This window comes from Dasypus novemcinctus, chromosome 21 (genome assembly GCF_030445035.2).
Source record: "Dasypus novemcinctus isolate mDasNov1 chromosome 21, mDasNov1.1.hap2, whole genome shotgun sequence".
Lineage (NCBI taxonomy): Eukaryota > Metazoa > Chordata > Mammalia > Cingulata > Dasypodidae > Dasypus > Dasypus novemcinctus.
In genome coordinates, this window is record NC_080693.1 from 83,804,697 (window position 1) to 83,822,958 (window position 18,262).

The 18,262-nt window shown below is 54.4% G+C and overlaps 1 protein-coding gene across 1 annotated transcript in view; it reads left to right on the top strand.

Annotated features, from left to right (window-relative positions):
• The window catches only part of LOC131275147 (SH2B adapter protein 1-like), a 74,155-nt gene that overhangs the window by 45,734 nt on the left and 10,159 nt on the right, over positions 1-18,262 (top strand). The window contains 2 exon segments of the mRNA XM_071210914.1: positions 16,892-17,220; positions 17,829-17,962. Of these exon segments, the coding sequence (XP_071067015.1) occupies positions 16,892-17,220; positions 17,829-17,962 (463 nt within the window).

Sequence of the window (18,262 nt, forward strand, 5' to 3'; positions counted from 1 at the left end):
AAGCTTGTGAACAAAGATCACATCTGAGTCCAACTACATCACACTCAGGAACACAAACTCCAAAGTAGGGCCAATTGACATGGCACTGAAGTCCATCTGCCATTACCATAGAACCTGTGGGTCTCTGTACCCCTCAGAAGAATCAATACCTGTGGTTGTATCTGCTTCATCTGTCTCTGGAACTCTGCTGAGGTGTGTGTAAGGGTGACCCCTCTGATGACCTCCCAGCTCTTTTTTGGAGACTCATAGCCATATAAACTCATTTGTCCTTTCCATTTCCCCCCTTGATTCAGGTCAAAAAGCATTTTAACTCCTGTTATTATATGTAGACTGAGATATTCTGCTGGTCCGAGTTGAACCTTTTAGTCAAGGTCCTTTTCTAGTTACATCATCAGCTGGAACTTGGTAGTAATCCCTCAGCGCCAGGGAGGCTGATCCCTGGGAGTCATGTCCCACACTGGGGGGAAGGCAACGCATTTACATGCTGAGTTTGACTTTGAGACTGGCCATATTTGAGCAACACGGAGGCTCTCAGGAGGTAACTCTTAGGCACACTGCAGCTCTAGGCCTTGTTCTTATTTCAGGTGCACAGGCTCCCAAGCAGTCATTAGTATCAAGGGCTCATTGTTGGACCTTCATTCTTTTTTGGTCTTTGCCGTTGCACTTGGGGGATAAAAACAAAGCTTTTAAATTTTTAAATTTTTTGATATCCCAATTTATTTTACTTTAATTTTTCTAAATTAGTATGTATTCTATATCTAACCTCTAAACCCATCACTATATTCCATTTTACTATTAATGGAACCTAGCAATATATTGGGCTTCATTTTTGGGGAGGTTTTGGACCACAGAGGGGTTTGACGGTGGTGGGGGAGGAATACCGGTGTGGTGTATTATTGGCAGGGGGCACATGGTTGGGAGGGAGTTCTCCAGGGCATATGTGCAGGGTGCATAATAATGTTTGGATATTTTCATAGTGATTACAGTTGGGAATGACGGCTGGGGGAGTGCTGAATTCCTGACCGGGAGAGCTCTGTTGCATTCCCAAATGGAATAGCAACAATCCCCTGAGTGCAATGGCTAAGCCCAATAAGGAAGGATGGTTCAACAATGAGCCCTTGATGCTAATGACTATGCTTGTAAGCCTGTGTGCCTGAAATAAGAACTAAGCCTAGAGCTACAGGGTGCCTAAGAGTTACCTCCTGAGAGCCTCCGTGTTGCTCAAATGTGGCCAGTCTCAAAGCCAAACTCAGCATGTAAATGCATTGCCTTCCCCCCCAGCATGGGACATGACTCCCAGGGATGAGCCTCCCTGGTGCCAAGGGATTACTATCAACTACCCGCTGATGATGTGGCTGGAGAACGACCTTGAATAAAAGGGTCAACTCAGACCAGCAGAATATCTCAGCCTACATGTAATATCAGGATTAAAAATGCTTTTTGACCTTGAATGAAAGGGGGAAATGGAAAGGACAAATGAGTTTATATGGCTATGAGTCTCCAAAAAAGAGCTGGGAGGTCATCAGAGGGGTCACCTTACACACACCTCAGCAGAGTTCCAGAGACAGATGAAGCAGATACAACCACAGGTATTGATTCTTCTGAGGGGTACAGAGACCCACAGGTTACTAATGCTACTTTTACCAGAACTGTAGTTGGTGCTGGGGTTTAATATATACCCAGGGGATCTGAATCTCTGGACTGACCATATGATAGCCAGGCCCTGAGCCTCAACAGATTTCAGCTCCTACACTATGGTTTATTGAACTTACCCCACTCAGCTAACATGGAGGTGAAGAAAGTCAACCACCACACCAGGGAGCCAAGAGTACCTACAACTGAAAGCAGGAGGATTGCATCCAGCTTCCATGGGGAATCTAAGCCCCCTCTTAATATAGATGTGGAGTGGACACAACCAATCCAAGGTCCACAGGATGGAGGAATAGAGTATGGATTAGAGTGGACTTACTGATATTCTATTCATAAAGTATTGTGATTAGTAATCGAAGAAAATGTGGCATTGGCGTGGAGAAAGTGGCCATGGTGGCTGCTGGGTGTGGGGAATGGGAGGAAGAGATGAGATGTGGAGGTGTTTTCGGGACTTGGAGTTGTCCTGGGTGGTGCTGCAGGGACAATTACTGGACATTGTATGTCCTCCCATGGCCCACTGGATGGATCGTGGGAGAGTGTGGGCTATGATGTGGACCATTGACCATGAGGTGCAGCGGTGCTCAGAGATGTATTCACCAAATGTAATGAATGTCTCATGATGATGGAGGAAAATGTTGCTATGGGGGGAGGAGTGGGGGGAGGAGGGTGGGGGGTATATGGGGACCTCATATTTTTTTAATGTAATATTTTAAAAATGAATAAAGGCAAATAAATAAATAAACATCAAAAAAAGAAAAGCTTTGTTTTTGACATTTTGCCTTCTATCACTGAAATAAGTGTTGCCCTGTATGCACACTGGCAAGGCAACTTCTTCCATCTCTTCCTCAGTGTCTACATCCTTTCTTTTTCTTTTTTTCTAATTATTAAGCTTGTCTTAACAAAAGTTTTAGACCACAGTAATTCATATATACAATATACAGTACTTTCACATATTCAACATCAGATACTTTGTCCCTTCCCCAGCAATAATCTTTTTACATGTTCATACTATATTTACTGCAACTGATGTACAGATATTGAGACAATAGTTTTCAAACAAGGTTATACTTGGGTTTACATTGTGGTTTATATTTTAGACTATACACTTTTCTAAATTTTTAGGTATCTTATGTTTTACATTATGGTTTACATTTTAGCCTATAGGCACCTATACATTTTTGGTGTAATTTAACACGTCCTATATCCATCCTTGCGTAATCTTGTGGAACACTTCCATTGCCCCACATTTACACTGATTCCACGTATTCAATACCTCTTTCCCCCTCCCCTCAGGGCCCACAGTGACAATCACTCTTCATTGCTTGAAGGGTCATGTTCAGAGATACTTACAACAATGCTGAGGGCTTGACACGCTCGACTGCCCTAACGCATTGGGAGCCACCATTTCTCTCGAGAGATACAGTTCCCTCTATTTGAGAACATCAGTCCCCCCCAGGATGTGGGTATACCTTCACTCACTATATGGGTCTCTATCCGATGATATAACCCACTATGACAAAATGAGCACTCACACACTCCCTAGAAGCCTGTCCTATGTCAGATTCTCCCCTTTAAGCATCTTAAACAAGTAACCTTCCTTATTATATTTTTTAAAAAGTTTTCTCAACATTGTACTCTCAACCACATACCTGACAATCTCCTATGTTCATATGTTCCCCCACACTCCCCCCAATTTCTTGGGCCATATTACCCATCCTCCCATCCCTAGGCCCCTCAAGCCCACAAAGCCCCACTCAAAGGTAACCCTACTCCCCCATTTTATCCCTTCCTTGTACAAATACTTACCTCCAGCTTATCATAGATTTCACTCAGGTAGGTGTCAGCTCACAACCTTCCTCTATCCCCCAATTTCCTGTAAGCCTATCATCCAGTCTCTAGCTCTCTGCGGCAGCTTGGTTTACTTATTTCATGTCATTGAGGTCATGCAGTATTTGTCCTTCAATGCCTGGGTTGCTTCACTCAACATAAGGTTCTTAAGAGTCATCCATGTTACCACATGTGTTTGTAGTGTATTCATTCTTAAAGTTGAGTAGTATTCCATTGTATGTATATTCCACATCTTACCATCTGTTGATGGGCATTTGGGTTGATTCCAACTTTTGGCAATAGTGAACAATGCTGCTATGAACTCTTGTATTTTTTTTTAAAGATTTATTTATTTATTTATTTCTCTCCTCTCCCTCCCCGCCCCCCCCTGCCCTGCCCCAGTTGTCTGTTCTCTGTGTCTATTTGCTGCCTCTTCTTCTTTGTCCACTTCTATTGTTGTCAGCAGCACGGGAATCTGTGTTTCTTTTTGTTGCATCATCTTGTCGTGTCAGCTCTCCGTATGTGCGGCACCATTCTTGGGCAGGCTGCACTTTCTTTCGTGCTGAGCAGCTCTCCTTATGGGGCATACTCCTTGCACGTGGGGCTCCCCTACACGGGAGACACCCCTGCGTGGCACGGCACTCCTTGTACGCATCAGCACTGCACATGGGCCAATTCCACACGGGTCAAGGAGGCCTGGGGTTTGAACCGCAGACCTCCCATGTGGTAGACGGACGCCCTAACCACTGGGCCAAGTCCACTTCCCTTGTATTTTTCAATGTAACATTTTTTTGTGTGATATATATATCTTCAAAAAAATACAATTTACAAAAATGATGGCGTTGGGGGTGGGGAGTGAGTTATATGAGAACCTCTTATGTTTTTTTTGTTTTTTTTTGTTTTTTAATGTAACATTCCTTGTGATCTCTTAACTTTGATTTTTAAAAAATAATAAAATAATCCGTTCTTCATTTGGTAGACGCTCAGACAAACCAAGACACATATAGTTATGTATGTATCATATATATTAGGTATATGTATTTATAGGTACATAAATTTATACATTTTATAAGTTTTTGTATATCTTCATGATCTATTTCTCTTTATTTCCTATGGTAAAATAATAATAGTTCCTATTGGTTTATTTGGAAAAAAAAAGGCATAAATTCTGTTCCACGCCGCCATACGGAAGAACCTCAAAACCAGAGGCCGAGTCAGAAGCCGACACGACAGGCCCCCGGGGCGTGAGTCCGTTCTAGGAATGCCCAGAAGAGGCAAATCCAGAGGCCGGAGGGAGGCCCGGGGCCGCCGGGCGCCGAGGGGAGAGAACGGGGAGCGCTGCGTCGTGGCTCCAGGTCTCCTTTGGGGTGACGAGACACTCTAGGAACAGATGAAAAATGTAAATGCACCAGCAGCCACTGAGCAGCACCCTCTAAAACGCCGTGTTCCATGGTGGACCTCGACAAAAAAATCCATCATACACTGCCCTTAAATACATCTTTCTGGATGTGCCTTTTAAAATGATGTTGACTTCAATGCTTTCATTATTATGAAAATAAACTGCACTGGGGTGAATCCGTGGAGCAGAAAGAGCCGTCCCCGAGCGAGCCGAGGGTGGCGGCAGGCACCCCGGGGAGCCAGGGCTCTGCGACCTCGCCCACGGCTCCTTGCGTCCCGGGGGGACCCTGCAGAGCCCTCCTCCTTCAGAAGCCACCGCTGGCCCTTGGCGGGACTGAGATGGGCAGCTTGGAAGCTTCCGAAGTAACGGAGCTCCAGAGAGCAACGTCAGAGAGAGGCACCTGCAGGGCTTACGGGGTGCCCCAGAAGCAGCACCTGAGCTGGGGTTCATGTGGGCGGCAGCTGCAAGGGGGTGCTCCCAGGAGAAGAGCGAGTGAGGGGGCGGAGGGGCTTGGGGTGGAGGTCTCAGCCTGGCCGCCTGGGAAAGCTCCCAGACAAATCACATGAGAGCAGGGGGCGAGGGAGGGCGAGAGGGAAGAGGAGAAGAGGTGGCTTTCAGGAGAGGGGGCCGCTGGGAGTGGGCAGAGCCGGGGGTGGGTACGCTGACGGCGGAGCGAATCTGGGGGGTACCAGCAGCACCCCCACAGCACAGACCCTGCTGGCTCACGCTCTCTCCCTCCCCCACCTGGCGCTGCCGCCCGACGGCCTGGAGAGCCGGAGCGCAGTCGAGGGGATCCTCTCCCCCATCCAAGAGCCGGTCCTGATCCCCGGAGGGCACCCCTTTGTGGCAAAACAAATCGATGGCATCGTCACCAACTCCTGGGCTGCGCGAAACCCTTGCAGGCCACCCTTGGTAATCACAGGCTGAAGGGTGCAAAAATAACAGTAATCACAATTAAAAGGCAGCCGGTCCAGCCTGCACGGATTTCTTGTTTTGTTTTGCTTTAAGTGCAGTTCATCCTAGAGCTAATTTATTTCAGTGGATAGGGCAGAAAGGAATCGCATCCCTTTTTTTTCCCTCTAAATAGATTTCACCCTCACCGGGTGACACGAGCCGGGCAAGGAGCTTGGGTTACAGGCCTGCTGGGACCCGGGGCGGCCGGAAGTGGCTTGCAGGTCCTCCAGTTCATTCCTGCCCCTTTCGCAGACACCCTCAGGGACTTTATGTTCACGACGTGCGCGACAGACCCCGCACTTCCAGAAATGAAGCAGAGACCCCGCAGTGGAGGGGGCAGTGCAGGGCCTCCGAGCGCGCTGCGGCAGAAGGCCGGGCCACCTGCGGGTCACGGCAGATGGGCGCTCGCCAAGACGGCAGGGGCAGACAGAAGGTTCCGGAGAGAGGTCTTCCCGGCGGCGGCTGCCAGCTCGGGCTGCCGCGGGGCTTGTTCGCAGCTAATGAGCCCTAATTAACATGCCGATGGGATGTGCGCTGTTTATCTTTGGAAACTTTTACCGTGTCAGTTGCTGCTTGTGTTGGGCTGGGGGTGCTCAAGCATCTTAAAGGAAACCAGCAGCCGAAGAAGCGATCGCTGGCGGCCGGTTCCTCCCTGTCCGTGTCGTCACTGCAGGGCAGCCCCCAGCTGTCCACCCTCTGCCAGCCCGCTGACCCCAGACGCTTGTCCCACCGTGATCCAACGGCATCCCCACCGCTCGTCACCAACCGCCCGGGGATCACAGGTCAAATTCCACGTCCATCCTGCTTTCTTCCAAGTGATTCGGTGATTCTGGCGAGTGCCTCTGTGTCCCCTGGGATCTGGGAAGGAGGTGCGCTGAGGACTCGCTTGGATGGGGTTCCGTGGAGAGAGGCTAAATGCCAAGACACGTGGGACCAGGCTGAAGACTGGAGGCCGGAACTGCTCAGATTGACACATTCCTGATGCTCTGGGGAGGGACAGCCGGCATGTGCAGCCTCCCCTCAGGAAATAGGAATTCCCAAATAACACTGCAACTCAGGAGCAAGCCCAGATGGAAAGGCCGGTGACAAGAAGAGGACTGCGTCCTGAAACACCCAGGTGGCCGCTCTGAAGCCACCACGGGGTCCTAGGCCTGGTGCCCATGCACCTTCCAGTCTATTTCCACCGCTCCTTGAACCCACTCCAGCCCACCTACTACTCACCCTTCACACTCAGAGTTCCTATCTTCTCACTTGTGCATCTCTGCATACACCCGCCCCCTCCACCTCCTCAAAATGACCTCATCCTTCTCGTCCACATCAGCTTCTTGAAAATCAACTCCTCTTCTAGATCAAGGGCCTCGGGCAGCTACTGTTCACATAATGCTGCATAACGAACTATCCTAAAACTCAGTGGCTTACGAAAGTTCTTATTCTAACTCTAATATGCCTGCAGGGAGCTCTCCGCTCTGCTGGTCTAAGACGGGCTCAGCGGGGTGGCTTGGGTTAGACTCAAGTCTGTGCCACGTATGTTTGTTCTGGGGCCCAGGGTGAAGTGGTGACAGCTGCCTTGGAGCTGCTTTTCTCGTGACTCAGCACTGGAGCACAGGAAACAACTGCTCACAACAGGCCGTTATCATCCCCAGTGGGCAAGGCAAGTCACACGATCAAGCCTGGCATCCCCGCAGAAGGGAAAACCGACTCTGTCTACAGTGGGAGCAAGAGGGAGTGAGCATTTGCTAAACACGCTATCATACCCAGCTAAAATGCCACTTCCCCAGGAAGCTTTCCCGGGCTCTCCCGACCAGACAAGCTCCTCTCCCGCCTCTGAATCTGGTACCTCATGATGGTATTTGGTCTCGTCTCAATGTGCTGAGGCATGTCATATGGCCCTCCTCTAGATTGCAAACTCCCTGCACAACCCTAACGGCGGGGACAAGGTGGCCCTCTGCAGAGACTGTGCCAGCCCATCCCCACGGCCGCTCGATCATCTCCGCAGGCCACCTGCTGCCGGGACTTTCCTAACACAGAAGCTGACCCATGTGTTCCAAAAGGGGACAAAAGATTGAAATGTTTTAAGTCCTGATTAAGACTCATGGGTAGGACAGGCCCTGGCAGCTCTTCTGCCGGCGAGAACGCAGCTTTGCTCCTGTCCTCCGAGGCGAGCTGGAAAGAAGTCCCGGCCACTGTATGACCACGCAGGTGCTGGGGCCGGACGTGAAGGTTTGTCAGACTCCGCGGTGGCCGCAGGAAGTGTACGCTGAGAGCAGGGAGGGTGACCGTGGTCTATAGAATTCAAAGAAGTGGGTGAAAGTCTAGTGCACATCTTGTTGGCCCACAGGTCACACCAAATAGACATTTGATGAGTGAATGAGTGAATGAATAAGTGAATGAATGAACGAATGGGGCCTTGCTCTCGTGCACTCTACGGAGGGGAACCAGGTGACCAGCCGTCTCACTTTGCCAGGACCGGGGGGCTCCCAGATGCAGGACTTGCCGTGTTACAGCTGGAAAGTCCTGGCAGCCCGTGACGCGCCGGTCAGCTCCAGGAGCCAGGCCAGCACCGGCCCTTCCGGGCGGTCCCGTGTCAGGCCTTGGGTGGGATGGCAGCCCTCGGAGCTCTGAGAGCGGCAGGCACCCCTGAGGCTCGCCCCCACCCCAATGAAAGCACCCGTGGTGGAGGGAGGGCGAGCTCCCAGAGGGAAGGGCCATGCCATCTCGGGATTCCTGCTGATGCCACAAAGAGAGAGAGTGGGAGCCCCCGGGGGGCGAGGGAGGGGCGCTCAGCTCCCCCGGGGCCGGCAGGTGAGCAGCATCGCTGTCCGTGGACAGCTGTCTCCCGAGTAACGGCAGGCTTCTTGTCTGCTAGAGATGCCTGCCCCGAGAAGGGGGTACCCTCATTTCTGGGGGCGCAGAAACACGGAGACCTGGGGGTTGCTTCCGCCCCGGCCAGCCCTTCGCAGGCCAGCCGTGGTCCTTCAGCGGTCACTGACTGGCTCCTCCAGGCGCCCTCGGGACCTGCTGGCCAGAATTCGTCCCTGAAAGGAGCAGCATCTGCCTGGCGTGCCCGGTCTGAGGCCACTGGCTGTAGGCGAGGAAGGTGTCCCTGGGGCGTGAAGCCGGAGGCCCTGCCACGCAAGGCCGTGGGCCCAGGGAGTGAAGCAGGGGACCCCTGCCATGCAGCAGCTCCGCAAGGCACTGGCCCCGAGCTCGGCTCCCAGCTTTGCCGGGGCTTCCACGGCCAGGATCCGGAGCTGCCAGCGTTTCTGCGTTTGAGCTGGAATCTGAACACGTGAGTGAGAGAGGATCAAGGCGGGTCGGGGAGGGGAGAGCTGAACCGAGCAGGGGTTGCAGCAGAGTGAGAGACGCTGAGAGGAAGGAAAGCCTGGGAAGACAGCTCCGAAGAGGGGAAACGCACGTGACCTCTCTCACGACGACAGTCACCCACTGGGAAAACACGCCCTGGGTGCCAGGGGGTTGTCAGGCAGCTCAGCGGCACCCGGGGTCAAATCACATCTCCCCCCGCAGAACAGGGGGTGCACCAGCCCTCAGCTCCCCAAAGCCAGCGTCGCATGCCTGTGCAACAGGAAAGGAAGTGCTCGACCCGGGACGCACCAAGGTCCAAGAACGGGAGCCTGCCGGAGCAGGGCACGGGGAGCTGGCCCCCCCAGCCTCGAAGACGGGTTCCAAAGCACAGGATGGACAGACAGACCCCTGGAACAGACGGAGCCCCAAGAAGCCCCAGGCGGGGGCACAGCACCCACGAGAGTGGGCTCTTTAGGGCAGGGCACCTGGACCCCTGGTTATCCAGATTTCAAAAAGGGGAGTGGGTCCCCTACCTCACATCACAAGCGCGAATGCTCCAACTTTAAAACGTCTCACAGAAGGTGCAAAAGATTGTTGACCTTGTGGTCAGTGAGAGGGTCTTTTAAAACACACACAAATGGGAAGCGGACCTGGCCCAGTGGTTAGGGCGTCCACCTACCACATGGAAGGTCCGCGGTTCAAACCCCGGGCCTCCTTGACCCGTGTGGAGCTGGCCCATGAGCAGTGCTGATGTGCGCAAGGAGTGCCCTGCCACGCAGGGGTGTCCCCCATGTAGGGGAGCCCCACGCGCAAGGAGTGCGCCCCGTAAGGAGAGCCGCCCAGTGTGAAGGAAAGTGCAGCCTGCCCAGGAATGGCGCCGCACACACGGAGAGCTGACACAGCGGGATGATGCAACAAAAAGAAACACAGATTCCCGTGCCACTGTCAACAGCAGAAGCGGACAAAAAGAAGAACACGCAGCGAATGGACACAGAGAACAGACAACTGGGGCGGGGGGGGAGGGAAGGGGAGAGAAATAAATTTAAAAAATAAATCTTAAAAAAAAAACCCCACACACACAAATAAACCTACAAACTTTCAAGGAAAGGAACATAAAAATTAAGAACTTTGGGGGCGGATTTGACTTAAATGGTTGAGCACCTGCTTCCCGCTTGGAAGTTCCCAGGTTCGGCTCCTGGTGCCTCGTAAAAACAAACAAACAACAAGCAAACACACTAAAAACCTGACTCAGGGGAGCCGATGTGGCTTGGGGGTTGAGCATCAGCTTCCCACAGATGAGGTCCCAGGCTCAATCCTTGGCCCTGGTACCATAAATTAAACTTTTTTAAAAAAATTATTAACTTTTATTCAAAATACAACAAGAAGAAAGTAGGAAAACAAGCTACAAACTTGGAGAAGATGTTTGCCGCACATGTAACTGGCAAAGGATTTAAAATAAAACACACAGGAACAATAGGAAAGAGGACAAAAGAAACGCCTGTCAAAAGAGGAAGTGTGCACCGTCAATAAAAAGGTGAAACTCTGTTCAACCTCATCAATATTCAAGGATATAGACACTAAAGCCACACTGAGGTGGTATTTTACAGGCGTTAAATAATCAAAATTTTAATCCAGTGGCAGCCAGTGCCGGCGAGGACGGGGCTCGATGGGAACTCACGTGCCAACGTCACAACCCCGTTGAAAATTTGACCTTAGCTTGTGAAGCTTAAATGCGCCCCCAAAACCCAGCAATCCCCCTTCTTAGCAAATGCTCTAAAGAAGTTCTTCCCCCTGTGCTCCCCAAGAAATGTGCTCCCCAAGAAATGAACCCAATGTTCATCCAGCGCCGCTCAAAACACTGCATCACGTCCTGACCCCGGGAGTGGAGACGTGGGGGCGCCATCCGCCGGGGGGGCCCCCAGCTCTGAGAAGCCGCGGACCGCAGCCGCGCTCTCAGGTGCAAATGCATCTCAGCAACGACATGAAGTAAAAGGAAAGAGAAGAACGCAGTGCAATTTGATTCAAATAAACACACAGCTGAACAACACAGCCTCAACGATACATGGTTTAAGATAGAGAAACCTGTGAGTTAAAACTACCAAGAAAAGCAAGGGGCTGAAAACCTCAAAATTCGGGGTGGTGTTCCTTTTGGGGGGGTGGGCAGGGGGTCAGGGCAGGGACTAGCGCGGGGGGGGGGTGGCCAGCAGGCTGGAGACGTGGGACCCTCTGTTCCCGAGCCCAGTGGCACATTCGGCTTATTTACTTATTTATTATTTATGCTGAAAATGTAGATGCATATTTCATGAGAGAACGAGAAAGAAAGGTAAGAAGCTAATGCAATGAAACGAGGAGAGGAAGGGGGGAGGGCAGGGGAGCGCAGGGGACAGGCTGCCGGGGACGCGCTCCGTGCCCAGAAACTTCCCGCACCCCACGACCGGAGCGGCCAGCGCTCAGGGCACGAGCGCCCTCCACTCTTTGCGCTGGGGTGGCCTCCGCCAGGCACCGACGGTGACTTGTGCCCCCTGCGTCGTACACCTGGAGCCTGAGTGTCCCCCCGGGCTCTGGGAAAAGCAGAGAGTATTTGCACACGATGCCCCAAAACCCAGCTGCTGTTTGCTTGTGCCACATGCGCGGAGAGTGGCCCCAAGCAAAAGCGGGGCGCGCAGGCCGCCTCCAGGCGCAGGTCTTTCCCGCCCCTGGCCCGGTGTGATCAGCGCCTCCTGCTGTATACAGTACAAGAAACAGAATAAACGCAGGCACGGAGAGCCCTGGTCGCCCGGGGCTGCTGCGGCCGCGTGGGGGTCCAGCTACCCGGGGGGCGTGTTCACGGGCCAGGCAGCCCCATGGGGCCTGGACTCCCTGCACGGCGCAGCTGCCCTCCTGCCCTCTTTCCTGCCTGTCCACGGGGCCCACGAGCGAGCTCCAGGGTTGCTGGGGAAGGGGGAGCCAGCCAAGGTCCTGAGTGGGCCCAGCCCCCTCCTCCCACCCACGCCCCTCGGAGGCCTGTCCTCTCCCCTGGCGCCCCGCCCCACCCCGCTTCTCCCCCAGGATGCCAAGGAGCGCGCCGTGAGCAGCCCAGGTCTCTTGGCCAAATCCTGGTCTGTGCCCCCCTCCCCGTGCCCCCGGAGGGTCACCCACAGACGCACAGGTGCAGGCGGCGAGCTCCGGCCCAGAGGGGGATGCCCAGTCCGAGCCCCGGCACAGGCTCTCCCGAGACCCGCTTCCCCGCTCCTCGAGGTGGCCTCCAGAGCTCCAGCCATCAGCCCAGCAGGGACTTGTCCTCGGGGGGCTCCACCTTCCCCCGCCCCCCGCCCTACCATCCTAACCCTCGGGCTCAGCCTTGCAGGTACCCCAGGGGGGGCCCCGATGAGACCCCGAGCCGCCGGGAAGGGACAAGACCGGAGCCACAGGCTGCCCCCACTCATGGCCAAGGTCCCGCCAGGGCGGGCTCCAGCTCCTCCTCTGTCCGCAGCCCCGGCCTCAGTGCGGCCCAAGGACAGAGCTCCCGACCAGCCCCCAGAGCCACTGCCCCCAGGACGCCCGCGGGAGAAACCCGCCCTGGGGAGGAGCACAGAGCGCAGCGCTGGCTGGAGGGGCTGAGAGCACGCATGCGCCTCCCGAGAGGTTCCGCTTCTATTTCTCGGGAAACGAGGGGCAGATTTTACCAGCCGCCCACAGAGAAGCGCTACCCAGACAGGGCTCACCGGCGAAGGGTGGACACAGGCAGACGCCCGAGGGCTGACCAGAGCTCTGTCGATCCCCGAGGACAACTGGATTTTTAAAAATCCTAGGCAGGACCAATTGTCCTGGATGCAAATTTTACCTCAATAAAACCAACCCAAAAAACTCCAAGGACAGAGGGATGAGCGCCGTGTATCCATTCCACATCTCCAGGCCGATCGTCGCGGGAGGAGCCCACCCACTCATTCGTCCGGCCCCTAAGTGCTTCACGCAATCCTGCAGCTGGCCGGTGCTCCTGCACTCGGGGCCACAGAGGCCCTACCTGCCCTCCAGGCTCGCAGTCCACAGGCAGACAAAGGACAGGTGGGCGCTTGGGGCCGCAGAGCAGGAGGCACGGGGAGCTGTGGAGGGTGCTCCCTGCCCAGGTGGGAGGCCCCGGGGGACTTCCCGGAGGAGGTGGGTTTGGAGGCTGGGCAGGTGTCTGCTAAGAGAAGTGGTGGACAAGCCAGTGCACATCGGGAGAGCAGCAAGCCAGAGCAGGAGGGTCTGAGAAGGCACCACGGGAGCCTGGAGGTTGAGCAGATGGCGTGCAGAGCAGGGAGTGGGGAGAAGGGGCAGTGAGGGGGCCGAGAAGGCTCCAGGCCGCATCAGAAAGAGCTGCCCGGCCCTGCCAAGGAGCCTGGACTTTATTCAGCAGACGAGGGGGCACTGCGAGGATTTTTTTTTTAAGGTATCGGAACCGAAGATTGAACCCGGGACCTCATATGTGGGAAGCCAGCACTCAACCACAAAGCCACACTGGCTCCCCTGAGTTGGTTTTTTCATTTGTCTGCTTGGGTTTTTGTTTTTAGGAGGCACCGGGGACCCCCCGGGACCTCCCATGTGGGAAGCAGGCATGCAATTGCTTGAACCACATCCGCTCCCAACTGTGAAGGACTCTAAGTGGGAGTGCAGCCTGGTGGGGGCTGTGACTGAGGACGATGATCCGCCTGTAGCACAGACGTGAACTGGAACTGGGAGAGCGGGGAGGGAAGGGGGCATGGCCAGACCTGGATAGGGAGGAGGTGGTGGCCCAGGAGAGAGGAAGAAGTGGACACGAGCCCTGAGGGCAGACGGGCCCTGGAAGGAGGCTCAGGAGCCAAGAAGCCGAGACGGGTAGTGGGAAAGAGACTCAGGGGCGAGGCCAAAGAGAAGGCCGGTCACCAAGGCCAAGTGCTGTGAAGGCGCTGAACAAAGTGAGGCCAGAAGTGGCCCCTGGGAAGAGTGGCCGTGTCTCCGATGACCAGGCACAAAGACCTCCAGGGTCATGAAGGCGGTGGGAGGGGGTTGCAGGAGGATGGCTCCCAAAACTGCACTTCCTGAGAGCTGCCGTGCGCGCTGCCCACCGGCCCAGGGCATGAAGGCCCATGCCCAAAGCCAGTGGTTCTCAAAGTACATTCTGCCAATCCCAGGATTCACGGGATCCTCAGAGTCAAAACTCTATTTTCCTGTCTTGCTGAGTGGACACAGGAGCTGGTGGCCCAAAGGCAACAGTGAGTGTACCGGTGTATTGTCCCCCAAAATATTCATGTCCATCCAGAACCCCAGGATGTGATCTCATTTGGAAACAGAGTCTTTGCAGATGCAATTGGTTTAATTTAAATGAGGCCACATGGATTAGGATGGGCCCAAAATCCAGTGTCTTTACAGGAGAATGGAGAGGGAGAGTCCAACACATGAGGACGGCCATGTGAAGATGGAGGTGGACTCTGGAGGGGTGCAGCCACAAGCTGAGGCCTGCCAGCAGCTCCAGAAGCTTGAAAAGGGCAAGGAAGAGCCTCCCTAGAGCCTCAGGGGGAGCTTGGCCCGGCTGACCACTTGGCTTTGGGTTTCCAGCCTCCAGATCTGTGAGAGAATAACTTTCTGTCATCTTAAGCCACCCATTTTGTGATAACATCTTGTCAGCCCCAGAGCACAGCAGGTAAACTGCAGGCACTCATCGTGAATCAGGGTAGCTTACAAATCGAATTTTTCATTGCATTTGCAGGGGAAAAAAAAGTTTCAGCTAAAAATGCCCTTGATTTAGCAGTAAAAAAAACTATTAATTTTATTAACTCTCAACTCTTGAGGACACATCCTTTTACCATTCTGGGTGGCAAGCATAAAGTTCACAAAAAAGCACTGCATGATGCCTGTCGTGAGGTGAAGCACATGGACGGTTGCTTGAGTTACCAGCTGAACTAGCCACTCTTTTCATGGAAGTCCATGTGCCCTCACCTGGCAGACAGACCCACATCCAACACACACTTGGGCATTTCACAGAAGTTTGCGCCAAGTGAATGAAGTGGAGCTTGTCGCTCCAAGGAAAACAACTGTCAGTATGTGCTGCCAATAATAGAATTCACACTTTCAAGCAAAAAGTAAAATTTTGGGCAATTGCATCCACCATGGAGAGCTTGACAGACTCCCAATATCTCAAGACTTTTCTGATGAGAACAGAGGTGATATTAACCAATGTGATTTTTTGATATTGTAGAAAAGATCTCACCCATTCTTTTCCAGGAGACTAACGCATGCTGTTACAAAATCACACATGGGTAAAGGATCCAGTCAAAGAGCAAGAGAGACCGAGGGTTTTAATGCTACAGAGGACAAAAAGTTCATTGATATGGTTCCAGTTTTCACCTTGCAAGTAACCTGTAAGGAACTACCACGTATGCAGCTTTGGTGTCATATCAAAGATGAATAGCCATGATTATCTGAAAAGACTATTAAAATACTCCAGCGATGTGTCTGTGTGAACAGGATTTTCTTCTTGTACTTCAACCAAAGGAACATATCACACCAGATTGACTGCAGTCGCCGATAAGAGAATCCAGCTGTCTTCTATGGAGACAGACAAGAAAGATTTGCAGAAGCGTAAAGCGATGCCACTCCTCGCACTCATTTTTTTGTTTTCAAAAATATTGTGATGTTTCACAATAAATATGTATGCGAACATATGATGGGTTTATTATTTTTAATGAATTAACAAACACTTTATAAGTTTCTCTGTTTAATTTCTAACGTGTTATACGTCTGTAGACATAGCCCGACAAACGAAAGCTCTTTGGGGTCTTCGATCATTTTTAGACTATAAAGGGATCCTGAATGAGGAGTGAGACTCTGCCTTCAACACTTGGGCCGTATTTCTGTATCTTCTTGTTCCATCAAACGGCCTTTGACGGAACGCCAGCACACGAGAGAAGCAATGCTGCCTGGGCCACGCAAAGATAAGCTTTTTTGCTCATTTTTAAAGCTGGCATCTGCCTTGGGCTTTTGACAGTCAAGTTCCTGCACCCCTAACATGGTGGCCCCCTGGCCCGCAGGCCCCCTCACTAAAGAACCAGCCCCCCAGTATGGTTTCCAGTCTCCAGGGCCAAAAACCGGGCACACCCCACGGTCCCACCACGGGCTTTCCTCGCGAAGGAAAAACTTTTAAAGAACGGCGGGCGGATGACAGCCTGGGTCTGTTTCCAAAAACCTCGCCGACGCCCCCTCCCATAACACGCCCGCCCGAGTCTCCCCAGAGACGTCTTCTGAACCCCACGGGCTGGGACGGGGCTCCCGCTCCTGCTTTTGAAGCTGAGGCCGGCCACGGCATCTCGGATGAGGTGTCACGGGGTGGGACAGCACTCCCGCTCTCAGGGAGACCCCGTTTCTCCTGGAGCAGCGGGGGCTGCTGGCCCCATGACCGCCCTGGGCAAGACCTTTGACCCTCAAGCCCGTGACCTCCTCCTCCCACGACTTCACACAGCCCTGCCCCTCCCCAAGGCACAGAGGACAGAAGGGCCCACGCCACCCCTCGGGGGCCGCCCTGGGAGTTAGAGTGGCCCGGTGGACGGCCACCACCAAGCCGGCCGCCCTAACAGCTTCCCGTCGCCCTCAGCGTCCCATGCTTCAGCTTCAAGCCCAGAATCTGGAGGCTTGGCTGCCCGCATCGGTCAGGAGAAGGGTGTGGACTCGTGGGGTTGGTTTTAGGGGGTATTGCACGAAATCGCTGTGAAATTGGGTTCTGGCGCTAAAATCGCCCTCCGTCCGTCCATCCGCCTTGATGAGGCTGCGAGGAGAGGAGCCAGGGCGGCCCTGGGCGGAGGCCACGGACCCCGAGGACACGACGCAGGGCGGCTGCGGGCCACAGTGCGCGGGGGGCTCGGCCGCCCAGGAGGGCCCCCAGAGGACGCCGTGGGGGCGTTGGGGAGGGGCCAGCGGCTCCCGGACGGATGCGGAGCCGCGCGTCCCCAGCCCGGGGCCTCCTGGACCACGGCTGGTCCTGACACGCTCCGCAGAGAACGGCTTCTCCGCAGCCTCCCGAGACCCTGGAGCAGCCAGAGTCACGGCCACGCCGCTGCCACGCCTGCTGGTGCTCGAGGACACGGGCCTCCCACGTGCCCACCCCCTCCACCATGACCCCAGGCACAAATGCTCCAACACACTCACACGGATACTCACAAGCGTCTCACACGTGCATGCTCATGCACTCACACACATGCCCACTTACACACTCTGGTGCACACGTGTTCACACTCGCCCTTGCCCACTCACACACTACAGTCACGTTCACACACATGCACACTTGCACGCTCCCACACTCTCGCATGGGCGCTCATGCACACATGCTCACCATCACACTCACCCAAGCACACACAAGCTCACACAGGCACACAGGCACACATTCAGACACACACACATGCACGTGCACGCATTCACACACACACGCATGTGTGTACGCACACACGCCCCCGCCTGTGTCGTTCTCACAGCCAGCGAATCCCCGGTCGGGGTTGAGCTCTCCAGGCAGCCGTGGCCGTGGGCCCTGGTGGCAGCAGCGCGTCCGAGCCAGACACACCTGGGAGGAGGTCAGTCCCACCCATCACGTGCAGACCAGGCCAGTCCAGTCCAGAGAGGCTCAGGGGCGTGCCCGAGGTCCCTCAGGCTGGCAGGGGGCTCCGGCCCCCCAAGGCAAGCCTCAGCCCGGCTCTTTCCACCAGCCCAGGTGGCCCTGGCACGGAGGAGGGCCTGGACCCACGGCGGCAGCAGGCACTGGGGCCGGGGCTGAAGGCCGGACCCGGGGGCGGCAGAAGCAGTGCAGAGAGGAAGTCACCAGCAGCTGCCGGCGCTGAGGTGCCGGTCAGGGAACGCTTTTCATGACCAGGGGCCGAGTTACGAGCAAACGCCACTGATGGGCGGCATTTGTATAAACGCGTGCGTGTGTGCGCGTACCCACGTATTTAGGCACACGCCCATTCCTATGCGTGGGCACACGTGGCGTGGAATGCGCAGGAGGGCCACGACCACGGCGACGCCGGAGAGCCTGGCGGCTTCTCGCCCAGTCCTGCTCCGAGAGGCGGCGGGGTGGGCCAGGCCTCCCACTGGCAACCACCCAGACGAGACGCTATTTTAAGTGAGCGCAGCTCTGGCCCACGCGGG